The 24,641-nt window shown below is 33.6% G+C and overlaps 3 protein-coding genes across 3 annotated transcripts; 2 read left to right on the top strand and 1 right to left on the bottom strand.

Moving 5' to 3' along the window:
• Positions 1–6,932: 6,932 nt before the first annotated feature.
• On the top strand, positions 6,933–14,512 carry LOC125833699 (uncharacterized). Its single transcript, XM_049512872.1, has 5 exons — positions 6,933–7,172; positions 9,081–9,197; positions 9,845–9,879; positions 13,353–13,453; positions 14,162–14,512. The coding sequence occupies exons 1-5, from the start codon at positions 6,994–6,996 to the stop codon at positions 14,246–14,248; spliced, it is 519 nt and encodes a 172-aa protein (XP_049368829.1). The 5' UTR covers positions 6,933–6,993; the 3' UTR covers positions 14,249–14,512.
• A 354-nt stretch (positions 14,513–14,866) lies between these two features.
• LOC125833543 (amidophosphoribosyltransferase, chloroplastic-like) lies at positions 14,867–16,531 on the bottom strand. Its single transcript, XM_049512709.1, has one exon. It carries the CDS (start codon positions 16,529–16,531, stop codon positions 14,867–14,869), a length of 1,665 nt encoding a protein of 554 aa, XP_049368666.1.
• A 1,975-nt stretch (positions 16,532–18,506) lies between these two features.
• Positions 18,507–23,921, top strand: LOC125833685 (eukaryotic translation initiation factor 3 subunit B). The gene is made up of 11 exons (XM_049512853.1): positions 18,507–18,771; positions 19,242–19,479; positions 20,350–20,496; positions 20,607–20,735; positions 20,931–21,059; positions 21,136–21,219; positions 21,296–21,420; positions 21,595–21,787; positions 21,877–22,409; positions 22,492–22,600; positions 23,339–23,921. The coding sequence occupies exons 1-11, from the start codon at positions 18,650–18,652 to the stop codon at positions 23,681–23,683; spliced, it is 2,154 nt and encodes a 717-aa protein (XP_049368810.1). The 5' UTR covers positions 18,507–18,649; the 3' UTR covers positions 23,684–23,921.
• The last annotated feature ends 720 nt before the right edge of the window (positions 23,922–24,641 follow it).

Genomic DNA, 24,641 nt, shown 5'->3' with positions numbered 1-24,641 from the left:
AAGGCTGTTGTTGTATGGAAATTCAACCAAAATCCCCTAAAATCCGGATGGAAAAGATCAAAATAGGCGGTTGTTGCAGAGTAGGGTGTGGGAGATGATGTTTGTTGACGCATGAGGGAGAAGAAAACACGTTCTGCTACTGTCTGGTTCACACGGAGAAGAAGAGAAAACACAGGGGTGGGGCATTCGGCTACTGTTTGTTGTATTAGGGACTGTTGTATGTATATTGTATTGTTTGGTGGGTTTCTGGAATGGGTTCCTTGTATTGGATTTATGTATGCTGATGGATTTTTGTGGGCTGGGGGAATTGGAAATGGAGAATAATGGGCTGCTGAAACATATTTTATGAAGGCCCAAATTTTTAGTCTTTTAATATTGCCAAATGAATTAAGAAAATAGCCAAATTGAGTTGATTTACCGAATTCGGCTAGAATTGAAATACGATGAGTCAATACAATTAATTTACGAGCTTCTTAGTCTCAATGGCATAAAATAATTAATTCGATTGTAAAATAATTAATTTAATTACAAACTAATTAACTCGAAATAATAACTATAACTTAGACTAAACCAAATGAATAAGATATTTAACTAGGATGTAAAATCTTTTATGATGATTTTTGAATATTTATAAAATAACGTGATTGCAAAAATATACATATTTATTATTAAAAAATGATAAAATTACTTTAAAAAATAACTTGAAAGTATTTTGAATTTCATAAAACTCATTAATTCAAAATTATAACCATTCCTAATATTAAAAAATATAAAATCTTTTTTGAGACGATTTTCGAATAATCATAAAATATACTAATTATATACATAATTATGTAAAACATATATATTATCTAAAAATTATGAAAAGTGACAAAACTATTTAAGAATCTTGCAAACTATATTATTATTTTTTATTTTTATTTTGGAAATTTTATAAAACTAATTATTTTAAATCGTTTGAAATTGGAGAAGCTCGAAATGATTAATTTATATTGTGGAGGGTCAAAATTGGGTGTCAACAGAACACAATTAATATGAATCTAGACCAATCATAACACAATTTGATAGAGAAATAATGAAAACTCACCCACCAAAATGCGGGTAGCAAATTGAAAGAATAGCTGATAATTTGCTCCTGATTTCCTACTTTCTGGCCCTGATTTCGAGTGGACTCACTCAATGACTATGCAAAATATCCATCGCTTGAAAATACAATTTATTGGGCTCGTGTTGACACGGGCCAAACCCATCTAGTATTCAAGAGAGGAATTAAATTGGTTTCAAAATATATTTAAGAAAAAAAAACACAAAATGAGAAAAAAGAGGAAAGAGGAAAGAGGAAAGAGAAATAAGAGGCAAAGAAGAAAAATAAAGTAAACTCTTTGTCAGTCTTATATTTTTGGGGTTTTTTTTTTCTTCGGTTCTTCCTTATATGCTAGTATTATTTATTAATCCAATTGACTATTTTTTTCTTTAATTAATTCTTAATTTTTTAATTTTTTTCTCATCAAGTATTTATCTCTTATATATCCATTTCCATCCATTATTTCTATTTTTTATATAGAAAGGTGATGACGACCGGACGACCAAGGGTAAAAGAGTCTTTTACTACTAAATAATATCTACCTATCCATCATCCACACACTAAAGAGGAATTTTCTAGAAAGATAAGCCCAAGGACAACCAAGGGTAAATGAGTCTTTTATTACTAAATAATATCTAGCTATAAAAAGGAATTTTCTAGAATTACACTTTAGACACAAATAAAGAGACCTCCTCTCTTCCCATCACTGCTCACTCTTCAGTTCTCCTCTTTCATGGACCCCATTTTTGACTCACTTCAAAGGTCTGTGCATTTAAGACCACACATTTTTTAAAAATAAAATAAAATAATTAATTTGAGTTCATATTTATTTTTGAATGTACTTACTACTTTTAATGAGATTTTTTTTTCATATTCAAAATTTAAATTCGAGGCCTTTTAATCATTTTCTTTCTTAATCTGGTTTGGTCATGAAAATATAGTTTTTATTTTATTAAAAAAATGTATAATTAAAGTCGTGTTTGGTTAAATTTTATATAAAAATATAAATATATTTTTCTAAAATGCATAAAACATAAATATGTCATTTAATTTGGTTTCATTTGACATCAGTGTTCTCCAATTTTGGATGTGCATAGTAGACACAAAAATTTGTATAGAAATGAACAAGTAGACACATGTGTCCTACTTGACATCCTACGCGGCGATATAATTCATGTCCTATGCGACATTCTATGTGGCATCTTACGTGAATTATGTCTCGTAGAACACGTTTGTCTACTTGTTCAACTTTATATTTCTATATCTATTTTTTTATCTATTATATAGAAGAGTGAAGACGACCAGGACGACCAGGGGCACTTTTGTGGCGATATAATTCATGTCCTATGTGACATTCTATGTGGCGTCTTACGTGAATTATGTCTCGTAGAACACGTTTGTCTACTTGTTCAACTTTATATTTTTATATCTATTTTTCTATTATATAGAAGAGTGAAGACGACCAGGATGACCAGGGGCACTTTTGTCATTTTACCAAAATTATCAGCTTAAAACAATTGTACTTTCTGCTGCAAAATTATTGAATTTCCCAGATTACCCAACCAAGTTGCTATTACTATGATGACCACGTGTACTTTCTATCATGAAAAGCATAAAAACATCATAAGTAGTCGTACTATCTAAAAATGGTGGGACCCATTTATTAAATCAATTTATATTTCATTAACACCTTTACTTTTTGCACAAAAATAAATATAAAAAGAAACAAACATGATTTAAAATGTATTAAAAAATAAAAATAAGTAGTTGTACTATCTGAAAATGGTGGGACCCATTTATTAAATCAATTTATATTTCATTAGCACCTTTACTTTTTGCACTAAAATAAATATAAAAAGAAACAAACATGATTTAAAATGTATTAAAAAATAAAAATATTTACATAAAAATAAAAATTAATAAATAAAATGGACAGATAAATTAAATGAAATTAAAGTAAACTAAGAAACTAACTAAATTTTTAAATAAATAGTTTTAAAATTTTGCGAATCAAATATTAAAGAGAAATAATAAGTATTTTTCGTGTTCAATTTACGTACATTAATGATAAGAATATTTTGATAATAGAATATTTTAAATTTTAAGAGTAATCAGATTGTTTACTTTCTTTACTTAATATTGCTATTTTTTTGGTTGAAATAAGAAGTTAAGAATCGGAACACATGAAAAATCAATACATTAATTAGAGAAGTAAAATAAATTTAAGTAGATTAATATTTAGAAAGAGATGACAAAAATAGCAAATGATTAATATTAATTTTAAAAATTATGAATAAATTTTGGAATAAGATAAAAATCTGGATGAGGAAATCAATACGATATGTAATGATCTATGTATTAAAATATCATGCTAATTTAGCATTTAATTCTAAATAAATTTTTTTAAAACAGAGAAAATGCATTTATGTTTTCAGATTGTTTGAAAATTTTTCACTAAACTGATAAAAATAACAAAAATACTTGTTCCTATAAGTTATTGTGCATGAAAAAAGAGAACCAAAAACACATTTGTATCATGCTAAAAAAATTATGTTCATTAAGACAAATTATGCATATATAGAACTTCATGTAATAGTGAAACATGCTTCTTAGTTCTAATTTTTATGTATGAGTGATAAATAAAAAATATTAATCTCTCTGTTTCAATGTGTTTGTTCTATATTGACTTGGCATGAAGTTTAAGAAATTAAGGAAGATTTTTGAATCTTTTGATTTTAAATTTTAAATATGTGAAATATAGTAAATGTCTTTTAATCTTGTGATCTTAAATACGTTATGTGGAGTTGGAACTAAGAAAAGAAAAGGGACATTACTTTTTAATAGATTATAAAGAAAAAATCGACAGATTAATTGAAATGAATAGGATAGATTTCAAGATGATAATACATAATGATTCATGATTTTTATATAAGATATAATCCAATCTAACAGACAAATTAACTCTGAATCCTACTAAATTTGTGTCTTATAGTAATAAATAAATAAATTGAATATTATACTTCAAAGTTTTACGACTTAAAAAATGAATCTACCCATCGCTAATATCAATTATACTTTAAAATATTATTGGGTTAATTTAATTTAATATTTTTATTCAGTATTCGATATTTATATTGGAGTTGCCCATTCGGATATAAAGCTCTCTATTAAAAAAAAAATTCATATCCAAAACTCAAAATTAAGATATTTAATTAAGGAAGGAGAAACACCATTCAATGCACTATATTCTTTGATGGTTATTTTTTGATATTTTTTAATACTAAATTTTTTACTAGGATCAATATTAATTAATGTTGATCAGAATGCTATAGAAATACCTTTTAATATTTGTCAAATAATGATTAATAATTGATTATATTGGGCCCGTATCACGGACCTTAAGAATCTAGTATATATATAAGTGGCAATAACCAGGCAGGCCGTGGTCGATATGCCTGCCTGGTTGTTGCACTATTTTTCCTTTTTCCCGGTGGTTCTTTCGTTTTAATTTGTTTGTTTTATTTTTAAATTTTTTAAATAATAAAAAAATGTTTAAGAAATATTATAAATCATGAATTGCCAACTTAAAATATTAGTAAAAAAACATATAAAAAATTCAATTTGAGGGTGCTTGTAAATCACTAGGTAGCCTAGCTCGACCCAAGCAATGCCCAAAAGTCCCATGCCTTTCTTTGATTCATAAAATTAATCTATATGTGTCATCCATTACATATATATAAGTGGCAATAACCAGGCAGGTCATGGTCGACATGCTTGCCTGGCAGTTGCACTATTTTTCCTTTTCCAGTGGTTCTTCCGTTTTAATTTGTTTGTCTTGTTTTTAATTTTTTAAATATTTTTAAAATGTTTAAAAAATATTATAAATCATGATAATTGCCAACTTAAAATATTAATAAAAAAACATATAAAAAAATCGATTGATTCATAAAATTAATCTATCTGTGTCACATAAAATGGGATGGATATAAGTGACAATAACCATGAGGTCATGGTCGACATGCCTGCCTGGCAGTTGCACTACTTTTCCTTTTCCGGTGGTTCTTCCATTTTAATTTGTTTGTCTTATTTTTAATTTTTTAAAATATTTAAAAAATACTATAAATCATGATAATTGCCAACTTAAAATATTAGTAAAAAACATATAAAAAGTTCGATTGATTCATAAAATTAATCTATTTGTGTCACATAAAATGGGATAAAAGAAGTAACATGTATTATTTAATTTGATAACTACGTAGAAAGTATTGTAAATCTCAACAATTAATAACATTTGATTGACTCTTGAAATTATATTTGTCCTACATACACTGAGATAAGAGAAATAACATATATTATTAAAAAATTACGTAAAAAGTACTACAAATTACAATAATTAAAAGAAGTAACATGTAATATTTAATTTGGAAATTACATAAAAAGTATTGTAAATCTCAATAATTAACAAAATTTGATTGACTCTTGAAATTCTGTCTGTGCTACATACATTGGGACAAGAGAAGTAATATATATTATTTAAAAATCACGTAATAATACTATAAATTACATTAATTAACAACTTCAAATATTTAAAAATCATACTAAAATTTAATTGACTATCTAAATTCTATCTATGTCACATGGCACCGGTATCTAATTCTACTATATATAAGCGGCTAGGGAAGCAGCTGTTGGACGACATGCCTGCTTTCCTAGCCGGGGGTAATATGGAAATTTCCTCAGTATTGTGCAGAAACAAGATTGTATTGCACTGCTTTATAATTGCACTTCCTTATTTATTGGATATAAAAGTCCGCCCATATTTTCCTTTGGCTTTACCTCAAGCTGAAAAATGTGGGCCCTTGTTTATGCCTAATTTCACGTTTATTCAAAAAAAAAAAATCACTATCCAATTGCCTATTAACATATGGACCCCACTTCAACAATTCTCATTTCCTTTTCTTTATTTGTTCCTTACAGCTTCTTTTTTTTTTTTTTAATTTTTAATCTTTTTCACTTTATTTCTTTTGCGGCAAATTAACTTTCTGAAATTTAATTACTTCATTTATTAAATCATAGACTACAACTTTAAAAAAATTAAATTTCCTAAAAAGATTTAGTTGATTCTTAAAATTTTATTATTGTCACATGAATTTGAAAAAATAAAATATAGTATTAAAAATTACATAAGAGATAATATAAATCATAATAATTAGCAACCGAAAATAATTTTAAATCATATAAGAAATTTGGTTGACTAATTGAAATAAAAGAAGTATCATCTATTATTTGAAAATGACGTCAAAAGTTCTAGAATTCACAATAAATCAACAACTGAAAATATTTATGATTATTCACGTGAATTGAAACATGAATAACATATATTATTTCAAAATGACACAAAAATACTATAAATCACAACAAATTAATAACCTCGAATGTTTTATAAAAAAAGCATATAAAAAATTGGTTAATTTTTCAAAATTTCAGTTGTATAACATAAATTGAGATAGAAAAGACCAAAATAATAACATATATTAGGCTCGTGCTGACATGGACACCTAATAGCGGGGAGCAACTGTTGGACGACATGCATGCTCCCTAGCCAGAGGCAATTTTGATATATTAATTTTTACTATATGCTTAGACATATTGTGCTTCACTGTTTTAAAATGGTACTTTATCAAAATTTGACTTAAGTACAGACCTAAACATGAAAAGCATTAACTATTTCATCATATTCTAATTGGATTCCTAGAAAAAGAAAATCTAAACGGTGAGTACGGTGTTCCGAATACTTTAGGGGTCTTATTGCACTACCGGAAAATGTTGTGGGGAAAAGTCAAAAAAACAAAGTTGATCCTCTTAGTTTTGAGTATTCTTCTGCAACCTCGAAAGGGGAAGGTGGAGAAATGGCGGTGAGAGGGAAAGCAATGGTGACGCTGCCGACGTTGGTGCGAGCTATGAGGAGGAGAACCTCAAATCATATGCCTTCAAATCAACCGTTGCCTTCACTGAGACGAGCATTCTCGCTATACGATCAAATCAATCTCATCGATAACGTCCCTGAAGATCAAATACGCTTCAAACAGTACTTTCCTATCCTTTAATCAGTACATTAATTTTTCTCATATTCTGGTTTTTTCATTGATTTAGGTGTATAATTGACCTATTTCATCTGAATAACACTTGCAATTTGTTCATGTTTTTCTTACTTTTCAATTTAGGTGTCTTAGGTCGTAATAGTAGTTAATTCAACCAATTATTTTCAGAGAGTAGAAGTAAGGAATTAAATCGAAGCAAATTTTCTATTTGGAATACGCTTTGATGTTAGTTGACGTTCATATGATTTAATGGATTGCAATTACTTAGTTGAAGGAAGCAATTATATGATCTGGTTAGAGTTCTTCATGCTGACTAGGCATGCTAATAGGCCATTATTCTGTTTCTTGCAGAGGCTCATTGCCTCACCAGACCTATAGAACTTCTTAGTTTCACCTTATATTGGCAGTTTAATAGCATGCTAGCTGAAATTTACTTTTATCCTCTATGCCTTACTTCCCTTCCCAGTTCCTAATTTATGTTCAAATGTCAATCACAAAGCATACATTTTATTTCTGGAGTAGTTTCAAGTTTGCTCTATAATTTTTTGACAATTAGCTTTATCAAAGGATAAAAAATATGATTTTTCTGTATCAAATATATTTTTCTTGTTTCCTTTTAGTTTCATCCTCACACATCCTATTTACCCTCCTCTTCTTTTTTTCCCCTGTTGTATGGCAGTTGTAAAAAAATGAACTGACTAGAAGAATTGATGTCTCTCTTTTCTAGGGCTATTGTTTTTTGTGGAGGGGCAAGAAGAATAGGAAAAAGAGGCATATTAATGTATACATAAAAGACTGTTAGTAGAGGACACAATGTTTTTTCTCATCTTTAAAGGGTCCTAGGGGAGGGGGAGGAAGAAGAACTATGGGTTGCAGTTGCTATCCAGTTCATTTTTAGCTCTATAATAGTGTTCACCCAAAACTTGCATTACTTTTGGTCCACCAAGAGATAAGAGAATTAGAAAACCACCCACACCGTTTATCAATACATATGGCGAATATTCACTAGTGCTAATCTTAAATTGTTCTTAATAACTTCATGTGAGTCAAAATGTGGTCCTTGAGAAAAATGTCTGGTTATATGATATTTCTGAGGAATATTGATCAAGCTACAAATTTAGGGGGCTATCTTATTTGTATTACTAGACTTGTGGACTCTTTTGTGCTTTTGCATATTAAATTGTGGCAAGCTGGTTCAATAGATATGATCTATAGCCTCATAGCCCTCTGGGATGGATGGCTTCTTCTTTTTAGAAGCTTCTTTGCCTCTCTTTTGGAATTTATTTTAATTTATTAATGCCCCACGTTCTAAATTAACATAGAATGGTAATCTGGTACAGTTTCCATCATAATCCCATCTATTATTATGTTGGTGGAAATACTGAGTCTGCTAAGCTGGATGAGGTCCAGTGATTCCCAGTAGAGTCAGGGGATTAACATTGAGGCGACTCTGCTCCTCTGCCATGAGTTCCTAGGTTAATTCAGATAATAACCAAGTCTTGGGCTTGATTAACATGAGTTTAAGATGAAAGCATGTGAACAAAGGATGTAAATCTTGGGCTAAGAAAGATAATAGTTCTTGAAGTGTATAGAGATTTGTTAACAAACTGAGTTAATGGGAAGAGTTGAATATGTGGTGTATGCGGAAACATCCCTCAGACGGATCACCCACAAACAGAAAGTCATCCATGAAAACCTCCAAGTAATCCTCCACCATCTCGGTATAATGAACAACATACAATGTGTGATGGATGATATCTATCTATTTATCATGTTTCTGACAAAAATTAAGTTGTGGTATTTTTTCCTTAAACTTCAAGATATGTTAACATGTTTCAGTACGTGATGTGTATCCACTTGATTCTTATTTAATTATCTTTTTTGGCTCCTCGTAGGGTTACTGATACTGGTTTCGGAGTTAAAGGGGTACATTATGAAGGTAGCTTACTTTGTGTTGGGAACTTGCTAATGTCTTGGCATCCCAAAAAACTTTCGGAGGTTACTCCAGAAAGGTACTTACTTTTGCTCCTCATTGTATAGAGACTTTTGTTGCCTTCCTTTCTAGTAATGTACTAGAAGTTGGTTAGACATGGGAAAACTATTTATAGGTTTATATATATTGAACTAGCCATTTGAAATGGTTCAGTATGGTTTAGCTTGTGGTCGATTAGAGTTAAGGATGAAGATACCCTGTAGCTCAGTGGATGACCAAAAAGTGACAGCAGGGTGCAAGAATGTGATATTCCTCTTTAAGTGTCCAGTTGCTTAAAAAGGGAAGTTCTATCATATGTCAAACAAGAACAATAATTACATGGATCTAACTTTTTTGCACTATCGTATGGAACTTTTTCCTTGTAAGGGTCTGCAAAGCTAAAAAGTTACTCATATCTTCACTTGCTCCATATACAAGAGTAAAACTCTCATTTTATAACTTAGCCAGGTCAAAGTGAGAAAATTTTGTGGGGGTAAAGGAAGTAGTTGTCCAGAACTCTTGTATTATATATGTTTGGACATTTTGCTGTCACTAAGTCCAACTCTTTAGTTATATTGCCTGGACGTCACTTATGAAAGGTCTTTCCCCTTAAAAAGACCCAATTGTTTCCTTTTACAGTTTGGTTATACAGTCTCATCTGACATGACATTGGTATGTGGCATGCAGCTTATCTATCTTCCAGACAGTGCGACCAGTTCCAGGTGAGTAGTAGTCGGTCTATTGTTGAAGAATACTATGCTCAGCTGATGTTTCTCTGCACTTACCTTCATGTTCATGTACAACATTTTTAGAAGTGGACCTTGCATGTCTCATTGCTTGTTCCTTTTATTTTTTTGATGAAGTAATATGATTTCAAAATATTGCTTGTTCCTTTTCTTGCTGAGACCAATCAAGTTTTATGTTTTTCTGTGACTGCAAATCTTTTTACCTATTTTCCTTTCCAATTAGCAACATCAATTGAAATGTTTTGAAAATCTTTCAGCAGTACACAGTTTTATCTCATTTTGTCTTCCACGTAAAAGGGGGAAATATTTCTATTACAGCATTACCTTTCTCAAAAAAAAGAAAAAAGAAAAAAGAAGGGGAACATTATGCAAGTTTGTGTCAAGTTATAACGTGCACATCACATCACACCGTAAGATTGTAAATCTGTCTGGTGCAATTTCCTGCTTGAGAAGGATATACTACTGTTGTACTGTACTTGTTTGGGTTCTCTTGTCTGAACTCAATGTTCCATCTGACATAAGCAAATATTTCTTCACTGATACAGATCATTTCTGGAAATTTATATACCCTTTTTATATATTGATACTAGTATCGTTTGAACTCAAGGAAATTAGCTTGAATTTGTAACTCAAGGTAGTTAAAGATTTTAAATCTTAACCAATCATTTAAAGGTGAAAAGTTTGTTATGTTTTTCTGGATAACCGGGAAAACCCCAAGGGCTGGTGGTACATAATTTAAAACTCGGTGGATAATGGACCAATCCTCTACCCTTCTCCAATTAAATACCATGTTGTCTGTGCCTTGTGGGTTCAAACTCAGGACGATGCCTAACCCTAGACCAAAGCCCTAAGGGCAAATGCAAGGTTTTAATACGTTTGGAAGTTTGTTTCAAAGCACTAAGTCAGTAGTAAAAAATATTGTTGGTTTATACTGATTTAAGATCTTGGAGAAGTAGCTATTAGTATTCATGGTAGTTAAATATTCTTCTGATGGATAAAAAGAAAAACTAGGTAAAATATATTGACAGAAAGTATGCTCTAGCTGCTCTTAAAATATTTTATGGGTAAACCTATTATTAATGGCTTGATACATAAATTGCCGCTGATCTTGTAGCGAAATCCCTGTTACACACCTGACACCCCTTGACCACGGGTAATCTTTTACACACCAAATGTTTCAAGAATTGTGTCTAATGCACATCACTATTATGGTTGACCACTTCATTTAAATAGGTGAATGTCACACACCAATAAGGTGGTGACATGTGTCATTAGTTAGTCTTAAAAATATCTCCAGCTGAGCAAAAAAAAGGAAAACTAAGGGAACTCCCACCCAGCTCGTCAGATTTTGGTTCGGCTACCAACCATGGTGTCAAACTGAGAGCAAAGTTCCCCAAAAAATTAGAATTATCTAAATGTTTTTTTCAAACCAACTTTATTAGCTGTCTCAAAAAACCAACTTTATTAGCTTTTTGGAGTTGGGACTTAACCAACTCAGCGACCGGAGTTTCGCCTGATATTCCATCTCCGACCATCCCTTGTTTTTTGTCATTAACTTTTCCCATATCTTAATCATATTGAGCCCAAAAAGAGACAAAAAGGGAAAAGTTCCACTGATTTTGAACAGCAATAACGAATTTTTAAAAGACACAAAAGAGGAGGGATCAATTGCAGGGGTGGGGGAAGACGGAAAAAAGGGGGGAGAGAGTTGGGGAAGAAGATGGGGAGAGAAGTGGGGGAGAAGACGTGAGGGGAAGGGTTGTGGGCTATTTTTGCTTTATCTGTTCTTTTGTGTGAAATGAAAAAAGGGGAAAAAATTAAAGTTAGACACGTGGCATTCATATAAAGCATCTGATATAATTCTTTTTTGCATTCGCTCGCCTCTTGTATACAGTGTTGTGAAAGGTGATCGCCTCATCGCCAATGGCGAGAGGCGAGGCAAGGCGACCCTTCATCGCCTTTTAACTTTGTGGCGAGGCAATCTCCAAAAGGTGACGCCATGGAGACAAAAGGCGAGAGGCAAGAAAGGCGGGAAAGGTGTCACCTTTTGTATTATCTTAAAAAAAATGCAACCAATTTAGGGTTTTAAAAGTTATAAGGTACTTTTATGGTTTTCGACTAGACTCCTCCGGCTACTCCAAAGTCCAACCAATACATATTTCTTCTTCAGATTTCATCTTCCTCGGTTTCTTTGTCCTTCTTCTTCTTCTTCTTCATACTTTAGAGTCACTTCTACCTCTGTTTTGACTTTTGTTCTGTTTTTTTCTCATTCAAGTTCTAGACTTTTAGTATGTACAATCTATTTTCAGTTTTTGAATTGAAATATTTGCTAATATGTTATTGCTATTGAGAATCTGATTATTTACATATGCAATTAAATATTTTAACTTTTTGGTATTAATTGGTATCGCATTTCAAAAAGGCAAGCACCTCGCCGCTCGCCTCGCCTTGTGGCAAGGCAGACCCTTGTCGCCTTTCGCCATCCAAAACACTGCTTGTATGTGTATTACACACGAGTGCCACATAACTAAAACAGTGTGTTTTTAGGCACACTTTTTGAAACTTTTGGTGTATAAAAGGTTCCCCATGGTCAAGGGGTGTGTAACAGGGATTTCACTAAAGCTCGGGGGTAATCTATGTATTAAGCCTTTATTAATTGAAAAATGATGGTAAATTTCTGTATAAGCAAAGAATAGTTGCAGCCGAAGTTGCTCAGACTCTCCAAAATGATGCCACACCCGTGTCGGATCCTTCAAAAATACTCTATTTTTGGAGGATCTGACACGCAACCATCGACATTTTGAAAGAGTCCGAGCAACATAGGTTGCAGCTGTGCTGTGTTGATATTCCCCTCCATTTGCTTTATCTTTGCCAATAACTGGTTAGTGGAAACAGCCTGGTGGTTAGGGTGGATAGACTTTTTCAAAATATCTTGCCATAAAGGGTGTGTGGTTTTTTGACTTCTCCAATACTTGAAATAGAATTTCATTTCAAAACTGGAAAACGTAATTAACTTGAACAGGATTCAGTATTTGTTTGACCTTTATTAGTAGGAGAATTGTGGATGTCCAACAACACCCTTAGCTTTGAAGAGTTTGGTGTAGAGGGAAAATTCAGCATAAGATGTTGAGAAAGTCCTCACCAAAGGGTGTGACATTGCAGTTAATGAAGTGGGTGAAAACCTTGGTAACTCTTGGTGGGCAGAATTATAACTGGTATCTGTGTGGTGAGAGGTAGTTGGTATCCAGTGGAATAATCAGTGCATGCAAGCTATCCCGAAAGCAACAGCTATAAGAATTATGCAGAAAATCCAACTCCAATTTGATTTTCATTTAATCTAATGAGTATTGACTCTGTTCCTGTTTTTGTCGAGGAATGATTATCTTCTTAAGTTTATAGTACTCTTGGTATTCATGCTTCTCTTTCTTTCTAATATAACTTCACTGCAGAAATTCTTCTTCTTGGCTGTGGGAAGTACATTCAACCGGTAAATCCTGAGCTTCGTGCCTTTATTCGTTCTACTGGAATGAAATTGGAAGCAGTTGATTCTGTAAGTATATGGTTCTTTGTTTATTATGAAAAATGATGTGCCAAAGGAAGGGGATATGTCATCCTTTATGCACTATTTAGTAGTTATCAGATTGTGTGGATATATGAGATGGTTAGCCATAGAAGTTCTGAGCAATATTTATTCTTGTTTACTGCTCATACCCCCACCATTGACTCAACATCTCTGGAACTTTTTGTCCAAAACTACAATTGGAAGATGTAAGGTGGATCTCTTTGACATTCCTGGACCCAGACCAAAGGAGTTTAAACACAACTAGATTCGTTTAACTTGTTTAGTGTTTTTTATTGGTTAGTAAATTTCGAATGAGCATTATGGTAGCCATAAACATGTCAAGATATTAGCCAATGTTTTGAAAGTGGCTTTTCTCTCCCTCTTCTCTAAATTTTCAATTTGGTTTGAACATACTATTTCCTATTCATGTGATTCTTCACAAAATATTCTGCTCAGGTGTTCTGTGCCTATAACTGAATGACACATGTTTTGGTAGATTGATATCAGACTACTCACTTGAAAGAGTAATTGCTCTCTGAACTCTAAAGGCTTGCTTTTCTAGCCTGTTGTTTATTAGATAACCGCATATATCGTGTTTTTTGTTGTACATATTGTCATATTCCTTGATCCGAGTTTTTTCTTCTTTCTCTCATCCATTTTATATTGCTTACATTCCTTATTTCATCTGTGTTACAGAGAAATGCTGCATCAACTTACAATATTCTAAACGAAGAAGGTAGGATTGTGGCTGCTGCCCTTCTCCCATATGGAGTAGAGTCATAAGCCTCTCATGTATATGCTTTTTCTTTGACGAGTCAAGATCTGACTAATCATCCAAGCCAATCACTTAGTCCCGAGTTGGACGTGACTATGTTTAAGATTAGATAAAAATGAGATAAGAACATTACATGTTAATGGTGTGTTAGAAGCTTCTAGGTATTCGTGGACCAACTATCTTTAGGAGATTTTGTACTACTAATAACATAAACACAGGAAAAAGAACTGTTGTTTCCCCATTGTAGAAGCTTGAGGTTCATCTGTTGTGCAGAAGAATATATGTTTATCAGATTCAGGCAGGGTCGGTGAAATTGTGAACAGTGATTGCAATTGTTTACTAAATATGTCCTGTTTCCTGACGTGCTTTTGTTGTTGTGACGTGTGAGTTACTGCCTTGAGCGTTCTTGAGAATTGAATATTAGATTGAACATCATGCTAGGTGCAATTGATCTCAACTTGGTATTGTTAAAGTTAAAAGAAATTTGTCTGTACTTAAAAAAAAATGATATAGCCTGGACAACATTGTAAATGAAATAAAATATGCACGCACTTTGGGAAACTTTTCTTTCTTTTCTGCAAGTGCAAATAATCATTCAAGAATACTACTACTATAAAATAAAAAAATTAATTAGCAGCTACTGTCAACTTCATTGTATCATCTATAGACTCCTCCATAGCCACGCTTGGGTAGAGTGGATACTTACCTGAAAAACAAGCATAACAAAAGTTTGTATGATCACTGCCTAATAACTTACGAAAGCTATCAGTTGGCAGAAAGGCTAAAGAATCTGCCCGGATAAACTTCCTAATCTCCTCCACTTTCATCCTGTTAGATATCAATTCCTCTGTACTAGGAGTGTCTATCCCATAGTAACAAGAAGCTATAATTGGAGGACTTGCAATCCTCATATGGACCTCTTTTGCCCCTGCCTCCTTCAACATCCTTACAATCTTTGACGAAGTCGTTCCTCTAACGATTGAATCATCCACAACCACCACTTTTTTCCCTTCCAATACTGCTCTAACTGGTGAGAGCTTAAGCTTCACCCCGAAATCTCTAATCTTCTGAAACGGCTCGATAAATTTCCTGCCAACATAGTGTGATCTTATTAAGCCTTGTTGATATGGTACCCCTGCTTTGGCTGCATAACCAAGTGCTGCTACAACACCTGAATCTGGAACTGCTATCACAACATCACAGCCCTCCACAGGGGACTCTGTAGCTAGAATTTCCCCGAAAGCATGTCTAGATTCATACACTGACTTCCCAAATACTATTGAATTAGGCTGGGCAAAGTAAATATGCTCAAAGATACAAGATTTAGGCTCAGGAGGATGAGGCTTCAGGAGATACATTGATTGAGGTTCTTTACTAGTATCATCAACTAGCACCATCTCACCAGGATGAACCTCCCTTTCGTACGTAGCCTCAACCAAGTCCAAAGCACATGTCTCCGAGGCAAAAACTATAGCCCCATTCTTCCTCCTACCCATAACCAATGGCCTAAATCCAAACGGATCCCTTACTGCAACTAACTTACCATCCTCCGTCACAAACACCAGTGAGTAAGCTCCCTGTAGCTTCTCGCAAGCCTCAAGAGCCCTCAAAGCAAAAATCCTCGCCTTTGATTTTGCTATAAGATGAAGTACCACCTCCGTATCAGAAGTGGTACTGAAAATTGACCCCTTCCCCTCAAGTTCAGCACGAAGCAATTGATAATTCACAAAATTACCGTTGTGTGCAACACCAAAAGATCCAAATTTAGAACTTGTAACAAAAGGCTGAACATTTTTCAGCATTGAAGAAGAGCCAGCAGCAGTAGAATACCTAACATGACCAATAGCCATGTCACCTGGAAGTTGATCAAGTTTCGACTCGTTGAACACATCAGAAACCAATCCAATACCTGTAACCGATTTAACAACTTTATTTTCAACAGTAACCATACCAGCACCTTCCTGACCACGGTGCTGAAGGGCGTGGAGCGCCAAATAACATAAACGCGAGGCCTCTGGATCACCATAGATACCAACCACTCCACACTCTTCCTTAGGCTTGTCGTCGACGTCCAAATAATCATCATGTTGATCCAAATTGATTAATTTACGCGACGAATTAACAACCATAGCTGCCCTGTTCTTCTTATTGGAAGAACTGATTAAAGGACATTGTTGTTGGTATGGTTTAATTAGGATGTTTTTATTGTATTGAGAAGGTGGAAACGAGAAGAGGCGTTGGTTGAGTAGATTGGTGGTGGAAGAAGCAGAAGCAGAAATGTTGGTAGCCATGGCTGGCGGGAAGAATTACAAAGCAGACAGGCAAACCAAAACCATGAATATATAGGAAAAAAGAGATATAGCAGTAAAACTATGGTACATACTCCTGAGAAGGAAAAGAAAAGGTGTTACAAATATTGTTGAGTTAGGATTTCTAATGATGGAAGTAAAATAATAACAAAATTATTTGTTGAACATATTTTTTTAATTTTCCTTTTTAAATAAAACCTTATTATGATATCACTTGCCTTCTTTATATTTTTTTCACGAATTGTTTTCTTCTTAATACGTCTTTAATATTTTCATTCTTCTTGATGCTTTGCAACTCATGTGTTCATGTCTGAAATTAAAATACTGAGTGTATACATAGTTGATATAAATTGACAAAAGTGTATGTTTTATTCATCGCTAATCCATGTTCTATAATATTATTATTCCATTACTTTGTTATTTAATCCATAAAAAGAATTTTACTCCTATAAATAGTGACGCTTTTTTCTTTGTGAAGTATAATAAAAATTATGGAAGGTGTGGAAAAATATTATAGTGTGTAGTGAGGTTAGTGTAATGAAATAAAGAAAAATATTCAAAAGTCTCCAACTTATTCACTATTCCAAAGAGAGAAAAATTATATTAAAAGTGTTTCTTTGGTAATGTGGTTGAATCTCCTTTAAAAGAATTCAGTGTGAATATTATTTATTATTTTTGTTCATTTTATTTTCAACTATAATTTATTATAATTTGTGGTATATACACCAACATTATTTGTAAGAACATATTATATATATTTGAACAAACGTCAATCCTGCAAGATCGACCTAAGAAATATTTTCCTCATTTTTCAAATCAATTCTTATAGGTACAATCTTGCATTTTTCACATTTTATTACGTATATATTTTTTCATCCAAACTAAAAATTATAAAATACCAGCCTCATAAGTCTGATAGTAATATGTATTTTTTCTCGGTGCACGCACACAACTTTTATAATGTGAACAATGTAACATATTTACGCAATATTAAATAATTTTTTTGGTAGACAAGGATATATTATATATATTTAAACGTTTAGCAATATTAAATAGTTAATATATACTTATTAAAGAAAATTATGCTCTAGGTCTAGTAGAGAAAAATATTTATCCAACATAATTCAATATAAAATATTATAATATCATATTCGACTAAATTCATTGACTCGATCGAGTAGTACTTCATATGCTTACCAAATCAAGGGAAAATTAAAACAATAAGAATTAAAGGATTTTTTTTTAAAAAAAATCATGACCTTACGGATTTGGTCACGTCACTGTAAAACATAGACATTAGTTTCTACTCCTTCCAAGTAACAAGCGAATGACTTTGTGACACACTAACGTGTAAATACTATTTTGTACTGATTTAGGAGACATAAAACATACTTTTAAAATTTATAAATTACAATTGATGAAGAAAAGAAACGCAAGACCTTCATGATTTAATTTTTCATATTTTTTTCAGCATATTGACGTAGTTATTTATAAGTCAATTACTTGATCGTTATAATTGTTCTAGTAGAAGAACAACTTGAGCACCAAGGTTAGTAACTTAAGCACCAAGAATAGTAACTTGGGCAAAGAAATCTGTTATCGTAGGTGGTCTCCTCTAAACCACATGGTATCTATCTATATTACGATAATATATACTTATTAAAAAAATTATGTTCGATGTCATATAATATATTATAATATCATATCTGATTTAATTTATGTATATGTATATGTATATGTATATTTAATATATTATTATTCACTTTTATATAAGGTTATAAGATATTATTATAATGTTTTTCTTCAAATATAAATTTTTCTTCTTCTTCTTCTTATTATTATTATTATTATGAATACGGGTATAGTTTAAAGGGTTAAAGCCTATAGTATTTGTGCCCGCGGAATCGACCCGTTTACCCGGAGCAGAATTATAAACCCTACTTACCTCCCTGTGCCTGCACATTGCGCTCTATCCCTAAAGGCCTAACCTCACAACTTCTCCTTCAGCTTCAATTCAAAGTGGCTATCTTCGCACCTTCTCATAGTCGAATTGAGCACAGAAAAAAAGTTAAGCAAAGAGCATAAAAGCAGAATTCAATCATGTCGGAAGTGGTTTCTATGGAAGAAATCAGAGCTATATCTGATAGGCTTGGTGTGGATCTTACACAAATCGATCTGGACTCTATTCATCTTCCCCCTGGTGATGATTTGGGGATACCCAGGTCTGAATCTTGATTTTTGCTTGCACTTTTATGTGCTTCTGCTACTTTGCTGTAAAGTGTGTAGTTTTTTGTTTCATTGAGGTGAGGTCTTAATGTTTTTTTTAATTTCTTGAGTTTGAATTTATGTCTTTGGTTGATAGTTTTGAAAAGATTAGAAAGTTTTAGCGTTTTTACTGGGTGTTTGAGTTTGTTGGATTTATTATCATATTCATATCCAGTTCAATATATTAAGTTTTCATATCGACTGCTATGTCTGGGTTTCTCTTACCGTTCTTTTATTGAGTTTGCAAATTATGTTGTGAAGATTTGATTCGATTTATATATCGATTATTATGTGTTCAGCTTAGTCTTGTTTCTTTTGTTTACGCTTATAGTTTTCCTATAATTATTTTTGGTTTCTCATTTGCTATGTTTTATATTACTTTTTATGGGTCTTGAATTTGTGCTGTTTTTGGATGTGACGAGGGCAGTGACGATGAAGACTTGTTGGAGGAGGACGCCTTGGAGGAGGATCAAGGTTTTGGAAACATACTGGTGGTGGACAATCTTCCAGTTGTGCCTAAAGAGAAATATGAGAAATTGGAAGGAGTAGTTCGGAAAATTTACAGCCAACTTGGTGTTATTAAGGAGGGTGGTCTCTATATGCCTGTTGATCCTGAGACTCAGAAAACACTTGGGTACTGCTTTATAGAGTATAATACTCCTCAGGTACTCCAATTTGTCTCTTTTAGAAGCCATAGAGTATCTCATTTTTATAGACAGAATGCTTGAGGCTTATAACTGAATTGTTTAGAGATGTGACTTATTAATTCTTCTACCATCTTTATATTTGTGATAGGTGATGAATATGTTGTCTCGACTTTTGATTAGTACTTTCTATGTGCAAATCTCTTACTTAGCCTAAGAAGAATATTAATCCTTCTGTCTCATGTTAGGTGACACTCTTTTTTAAGACGGTCCAAAAAAGAATGACATCTTTCTATATTTAGTAACAATTTAATTATAAAATCCCCATCATTATCCCTAATGAGATGATTTGTAACCACACAAATACTTGTCTCTTATTTTAGACCACAAGTCTCTGAAGTCTTCCTTTCCGTCTTGGACACCGTACCTAGTCAAACACCATCACATAAATTGGGATGAGGGGTATGTGATTATGAATGGATAAAAGATGTAAAAATGGAAATTCCAGCTGAAAAGTAAAATGCTCACAGGCTAGCACCATGTCATCTACACTGAGAAATTATGAAGTGTCATAATCTGTCTTTAGTTAGATGATGATTATAAACATGTCCTGGCTGCATCCTAGATTTGTTATACTCTAAGTCGTGCTTGTGTGATGTGGATATGAGGAACTTATATGGTTCAAATGTTGTGATCCATGGCTTACTGAGTGCAGGAAGTTGGTCACTGTTCACTTGTCTATCCACTTTTTAAAAATTGTTATATCCAACTATGAACTAAAAGGTAGAAATGGATCTGCGTGTGTTGTTGTTGGAGTGTCTAGACAACCTAGGAACATATCTAATTTCATTTTGCTAATGATCATCATGTTGCTATGTTTTCCTGCTTTAGGAAGCTGAGCTGAGTAAGGAGAAGACACATGGATACAAGTTAGATAGGTCACATATATTTGCTGTTAACATGTTTGAAGACATTGAGAAGTTCCTGAAAGTTCCAGATGAGTGGGCTCCACCAGAGATCAAGCCTTATGTTCCAGGGGTTAGGCTCTTCACCAGCTCTGTGTTTTTCGTCAGCCAGCACGGAGTCTTAAATTCTAGTGTCAGTTTTTCATTCATCTACTATTACTGAGATGTTTGTGTCGCTGGCAGGAGATGCTGCTAAAGTGGCTTACTGATGAGAAAGCTAGAGATCAGTACGTGATTCGGTCTGGCGGTGACACGGAGGTCCTCTGGAATGATGCAAGACAAATGAAGCCTGAGCTTGTTTATAAACGTCCTGTAAGGAGACTTGTATTCTCGTTTTGCTCATTTAGCTGTCAACGCATGGTTGTTCTTATTTGTACTGTTTGGCATCTCATATTTTCAAAAAATGAAATGCTTCTGAACAGAACCTTCATCATTCAAAGGATATTTCTTTCTTTCATGCAGATGGGCCATTACTAATCTTTGCTAATTATGTCTTCTTGAGTGCAGTATTGGACTGAGAGTTTTGTTCAATGGTCCCCTATGGGAACTTACTTGGCAACAGTTCACAGACAAGGCGCTGCAATTTGGGGTGGTGCCACCACTTTCAACCGCCTCATGCGCTATGCACATCCTCAGGTTAGTTTTGTGCTTATTTCTCTGAAATAAACTTATGCAGGTTTCTGTGACTTAAATCTACAGAATTTAAATGCAGGTAAAGCTGATTGATTTCTCCCCCGGTGAGAGATATCTGGTGACATACAGCAGCCATGAACCAAGTAACCCTCGTGACACTCACGTAAGTCTCAGCTTTATGTTGTTTGTATACCCAATTGTGGCCATACTATGTCCTCTCTAATACAGATTTCTTTCAGAGGGTTGTGCTAAATATTTTTGATGTGAGAACTGGAAAAGTGATGAGAGATTTTAAGGGAAGTGCTGATGAATTTGCAGTTGGAGGAACTGGAGGTGTTACTGGTGTGTCCTGGCCAGTCTTTAGGTGAGCTTTGATCCTATTGTTAGAGGCATTTTCTATCCTTCTCTACCACCTCTTTCAGTCACTCCTAACATTTGCATGCTTGATTGTATATTTAGATATGGGAGTCTCAGAAATACAATGAAAAGTGGATGGTGGGATACTCTTTTAACTTTTTTTTTTTTGAAATGATTTCAGGTGGAGTGGTGGTAAAGAGGATAAGTATTTTGCAAGAATAGGAAAGAATGTCATCTCTGTTTATGAAACAGAGACTTTCTCACTTATTGACAAGAAATCTATCAAGGTTGAAAATGTTATGGATTTTAGCTGGTCACCAACAGATCCAATTCTTTCACTCTTTGTTCCTGAATGCGGAAATCAACCTGCCAGGGTTTGTTCTAGAACTTCTATGCAAGTTGCCAGTAATTTGGAGGAACTACTCATATTTGCATTTGAACTAAACCTGTGTTAAATTGACAGGTAAGTCTTGTGCAAATCCCAAGTAAAGAGGAGTTGAGGCAAAAGAATCTCTTCAGTGTAAGTGATTGCAAAATGTATTGGCAAAGCAACGGAGACTACCTTGCTGTCAAAGTTGACCGGTACACGAAGACCAAGAAAAGCACATACACTGGTTTTGAGCTGTTCAGAATCAAAGAACGGGATATTCCAATTGAGGTTTTGGAGCTTGACAACAAGAATGATAAAATTATTGCATTTGCTTGGGAGCCTAAGGGTCACAGATTTGCTGTCATCCACGGTGACAACCCCAGGCCAGATGTCAGTTTCTACTCTATGCGGTCTGGCACTAACACGGGCCGTGTTTCAAAGCTGACAACTCTCAAGGGAAAGCAGGCTAATGCTCTCTACTGGTCACCTGGAGGCCGCTTCATTATTTTGGCTGGAATGAAAGGTTTCAATGGACAGTTGGAATTCTTTGACGTCGATGAGCTTGATACCATGGCATCTGCTGAGCATTTTATGGCAACAGATGTCGAATGGGATCCAACTGGAAGGTAGTTGGATTTTGTTCTCATCAGTTTTACCCTGTAAGACCTTCCTATTTGGTCCTTATGTTTTTTTATTTTGCAATTATAGGTATGTAGCGACAGCTGTTACTTCAGTTCATGAGATGGAAAATGGATTCAACATCTGGTCTTTCAACGGAAAGCTGCTGTATAGGATACTCAAGGATCATTTCTTCCAGGTAATAATCTTACCATGTGTTTTTTGCAAGAAAAAGCCTAAATAGTTCCTTATTTTTGGGCTTGAAACTCAAAATCATCCTTGTTCTTTTATATATAGAGCACAAATAGTCCTTATTTTTTAACTGGAAAAAGCTAGTGTGAACATATTCCAGCCGTCATTTATTAGAATCTGCTCTGCCATCAGCGCGTTGCTTACTGCACTTTTTTTCCCATGTTATATTACTGTGTATTTACTCTTTTCATTTTAATAGATGTAGCAAGGATATCATAAAGAGTTGCTTTAAGTGAAAAAAGACGAGAACGGTGAGATTATAAGAGGCTAATAGCCAATTTTGTGAGATATATTATTTCTCTAATCTCTGTTCAAGATGTCACAAGCAAGTAGTTATGATGAAAGGTTACGATTGTGTGGTCAGTGGTGTATGTTAGGTGACTGCTCTAGGGCTGGGTTTATGATAGTTAAATGTGCTAGGACTTGTGTCTTCTCAGCACTTTAGGTAGGTTTCCTGCAGTTTTTACTTTGCAGTTTGCACAATGAGAACATTAAGGTAGGTCCTGCAGTTTTTACTAGTTTTGTTAAATGTGTTACAACCTGTCATCTTAACTATGTTGTCTTGTAATTGCTGTGCAGTTGAGCTCTGGTTGGCTGTGCCTTTTTTTCTTTTTTCTGAAGGAATATGCTTATATCCATTACATGATATATTCTCTACTCATCGCATTGCTTCTTGTTTGTGCAGTTTTTGTGGCGCCCTAGGCCACCATCCTTCTTGAGTAAGGAGAAAGAGGAAGAGATTGCTAAGAACTTGAAAAAATACAGCAAGAAGTATGAAGCAGAGGATCAAGATGTTTCATTGCTGTTGAGTGAGCAAGATCGTGAGAAGCGAAAGAAGCTGAAAGAAGAATGGGAAGCATGGATTAATGAGTGGAAGCTGTTGCATGAAGAGGAGAAAATGGAAAGGGAAAAGTTGCGTGATGGGGAAGCCAGTGATGAAGAGGAGGAATACCAGGCAAAGGAAGTTGAAGTAGAGGAAATACTAAAGGTTGATGAGGAGGTTATTCCTTTTGAAGAGAGCCAACAGTGAATCCCCAGTCCTACATTTTCTGCGACAGCCACGAAGGAGAAACAAACTGAGTTTTAGGTAGGAAGGATATTTGGTTAAAAACTCCCCTTTTTCATTTTTCCCCGACTCATTTTCTTTCATTTCATTGCTTGTTGGTTATATACTATTCGGAGTTGTCTGTTAGTCAGAAATTCCTGTTGCCAATGTGCAATGAATTTGATTACAGAAACCTTTATATTATATTTTTGTTGGGTATCTATCTGCAAGATTTTTTCCTGCCAGTTAGTGATTTATGTGCAAATGTATGTGAGTATATTAAAATTGTGCAGAATAAACTGTTAACTACATAAACATACATTTTAAGCCTTTGAAAATTTCATCCAACTTTACCCAATTACCTGAACATCATAGCTAAGAAAACAGAGACAAAGCATCATTTCTCTCTCCCTCAATTTTCATAGATCCATTACCAGACACCAAAACCTTTCCTGATCAGGATACAAAATTAGCATATAACAATTTTTATCTCAAAAAATAAACATAACTCATCATATCAATGCCTAGATTGAAAACCATGTCGACAACGAAAAAGTATTTACGACATGTTTTTAATAATACAAGTCTTAATTCTTTCCTTTACACTACTCAAATGAGTTCCATCTTTTTGAGCTGATGTTCTCTTATATAGAGAATTCCAACATTGAAATTCAAATCTGAAAGTAATTTCAACATAATCTTCCAACAAATCTCTTTCTTCATCAAAATATGATGATGGGGATACGAAGGAGGGACAAAGCTTTGTACACAGATTTTCCATGTATATTTCACCTGATTTTGTATGTGTCTGGGTATATTAATATCAGTTCCAAAACAAGAATAGGGGTCTCCCATAGTCCCATACCTTAGTTCAAGTGTAAATTACTTTTCAGCTTAACTTTAAGGGACTGAATGTGTATTTTTTCATATTTTCTCTGGTGAG

The sequence above is a fragment of the Solanum verrucosum genome, unplaced genomic scaffold, assembly GCF_900185275.1.
Source record: "Solanum verrucosum unplaced genomic scaffold, falcon-dt-bn FXZP01000307.1, whole genome shotgun sequence".
In the NCBI taxonomy this organism is placed as follows: domain Eukaryota; kingdom Viridiplantae; phylum Streptophyta; class Magnoliopsida; order Solanales; family Solanaceae; genus Solanum; species Solanum verrucosum.
The sequence above is the reverse complement of the archived record's forward strand: the minus strand, read 5'-3'. Positions and strand labels throughout refer to the sequence as shown.

Coding starts and splice junctions, on each gene's coding strand:
- LOC125833699 (XM_049512872.1), top strand. CDS start 6,994: ATGGCGGTGAGAGGGAAAGCAATGGTGACGCTGCCGACGTTGGTGCGA. Junction 9,880..13,352: donor GACAGTGCGACCAGTTCCAG/GTGAGTAGTAGT, acceptor ACTTCACTGCAG/AAATTCTTCTTCTTGGCTGT. Junction 13,454..14,161: donor AATTGGAAGCAGTTGATTCT/GTAAGTATATGG, acceptor TCTGTGTTACAG/AGAAATGCTGCATCAACTTA.
- LOC125833543 (XM_049512709.1), bottom strand. CDS start 16,531: ATGGCTACCAACATTTCTGCTTCTGCTTCTTCCACCACCAATCTACTC.
- LOC125833685 (XM_049512853.1), top strand. CDS start 18,650: ATGTCGGAAGTGGTTTCTATGGAAGAAATCAGAGCTATATCTGATAGG. Junction 20,736..20,930: donor AGCTTGTTTATAAACGTCCT/GTAAGGAGACTT, acceptor TCTTGAGTGCAG/TATTGGACTGAGAGTTTTGT. Junction 22,410..22,491: donor GAATGGGATCCAACTGGAAG/GTAGTTGGATTT, acceptor TTGCAATTATAG/GTATGTAGCGACAGCTGTTA.